Raw genomic sequence first — 1830 nt, 5'->3', positions numbered from 1 at the left:
TTTTTTTTTTTTTTGGTGGCTGGCAGGTAGGGGGATCCGAACCCTTGACCTTGGTATTATAACACCGAGCTCTAAACAACTAAACTAACCAGCCAGCCCTACTAGATGTTTTACATATGTAGCTATAAAAAGTTCAAGTTCTTAAATATTTTTAAGAAATCTGTTTGGGTCATGATTTGAGATATCTGTTATGCCTATCATCTCTATAATGTGTTCACCATTTCCTGTAACTGATATTAAAAGATAAAATCTTTTCTTTCACAAAAGACATGTTTAATAAAGTGAAAACTACAGTTGTTTTTCTGATTTTCTAGGTGGCAGCCTCAGGAAACAAATGAAAGTCTTAAGAATTACCAGGATGCTTTGCTTCAGAGTGATCTCACGTTGTGCCCAGTAGGACTAAACACAGAATGTTATAGAATATATGAGGCTTGCTCCTATGGCTCCATCCCTGTGGTAGAAGACGTGATGACATCCAGCCGCTGTGGAAATACATCTGTGCACCATAATGCTCCTCTGCAGTTACTCAAGTCCATGGGCGCTCCCTTTATCTTTATTAAGAACTGGAAGGAACTTCCTGCTGTATTAGAAAAAGAGAAAACTATAATTTTACAAGAAAAGATTCAAAGGAGAAAAATGTTACTTCAGTGGTATCAACACTTCAAAACAGAGCTAAAAANTTTTTTTAAATCATTTCTAATACTGGGTGTGTGAGTGTCTGTGTATGTATTTATAAATGTTCTTTAAAGTACCCTCATAAACTCTAGATCATGTATGTAAAATTGCCCAAGTACTCCCTTATTGGGCCACTCCTATATACAAGCAAAAAACAAAGTTGAAGTGCTCCTCAGATTTATGTCTACAAAGTTGAATGATTCAACATGTATCAACTTCTCTCACCCATTTAAACTCATTCTGTAGAATGGTGGTCACCAGAGGCTGGGGCAGTTGTTGGGTGGTATGGGGAATATTCTCAGATGCTGCTGCCTTTGTCCTTTATCTGCTTTCTGGAATACACATTTTTTCTCTCTCATTATAATAACAATGATTATAGGTTTTATCAATCCCAGTGCAGATGATAGATTCTCAGACTGTTTACTGAGGAAAGTTAGCCAAACAAGCTTCAGTTTGTCAATTGGTCAAAATATCCAGATGGGTAAATCAACCTAGTATCAAACTTATCCTGGGTTCATCCGTGATTTCTCTGTGTCTATCTTGCTCGAAATAGATTTGAATTGCTTTGAATATACTCGTATTATTTACCTTCCTGAGATGAAAATAGAAAACAGTCGTCTCCACTTAACTTCCTGGGTACACCTACAGTTAAACCTTGTTTTTGAAAACGATGAAACATAAGAGAAGTTTCCCTGCCAGGTTGGAGGGGCCTCCTTAAACCACCATCACCACCCCAAATTGGCACCTATTCCTTTCCAGGAAGGTGTGATTTGGGCCTACATTTCTAAAATCTACCTTATTTTTTCCCTTTATGATTTGCTCTTCTTTTGCAACCTGTTGCTTGAGATGCTTGATGTGTTTCAAGCTTTTAAAAACTCACTAAAAACAAATCAGGAAATGTTAATAATGGATCATTAACTCAGAAGCAAGTTTCTAACTGATACTGACATTTTATTTATTACACCCTAATGGCTTTCTGGTCCTTACCTTTCCTTGCTAAAGCTCCAGCTGGGGTTTGTTTTAATTTGCATCAAGATTTTTCTTTAGTGAGCTTTTGCTAGGATATAATGCTCATCTTGATTCTAACTATTGATATTTCATTCATTATGGATTCTTTTGCAGTACTTTCCATGTTTTAAAAATTACTGCATACCA

General features: G+C 36.4%; 1 protein-coding gene across 1 annotated transcript in view; it reads left to right on the top strand.

Moving 5' to 3' along the window:
- Positions 1-1830, top strand: part of TMEM5 (transmembrane protein 5) — a 33680-nt gene that overhangs the window by 24116 nt on the left and 7734 nt on the right. Inside the window, exon 5 of the mRNA XM_008593008.1 lies at positions 315-679. Coding sequence (XP_008591230.1) covers positions 315-679 — 365 coding nt within the window. The remainder of the gene's footprint in view (positions 1-314; positions 680-1830) is intronic.

Source organism: Galeopterus variegatus, unplaced genomic scaffold, assembly GCF_000696425.1.
Source record: "Galeopterus variegatus unplaced genomic scaffold, G_variegatus-3.0.2 Scaffold8603, whole genome shotgun sequence".
NCBI lineage: Eukaryota > Metazoa > Chordata > Mammalia > Dermoptera > Cynocephalidae > Galeopterus > Galeopterus variegatus.
Note: the sequence above shows the minus strand (reverse complement) of the source record. Positions and strands in the feature narration are given on the sequence as shown.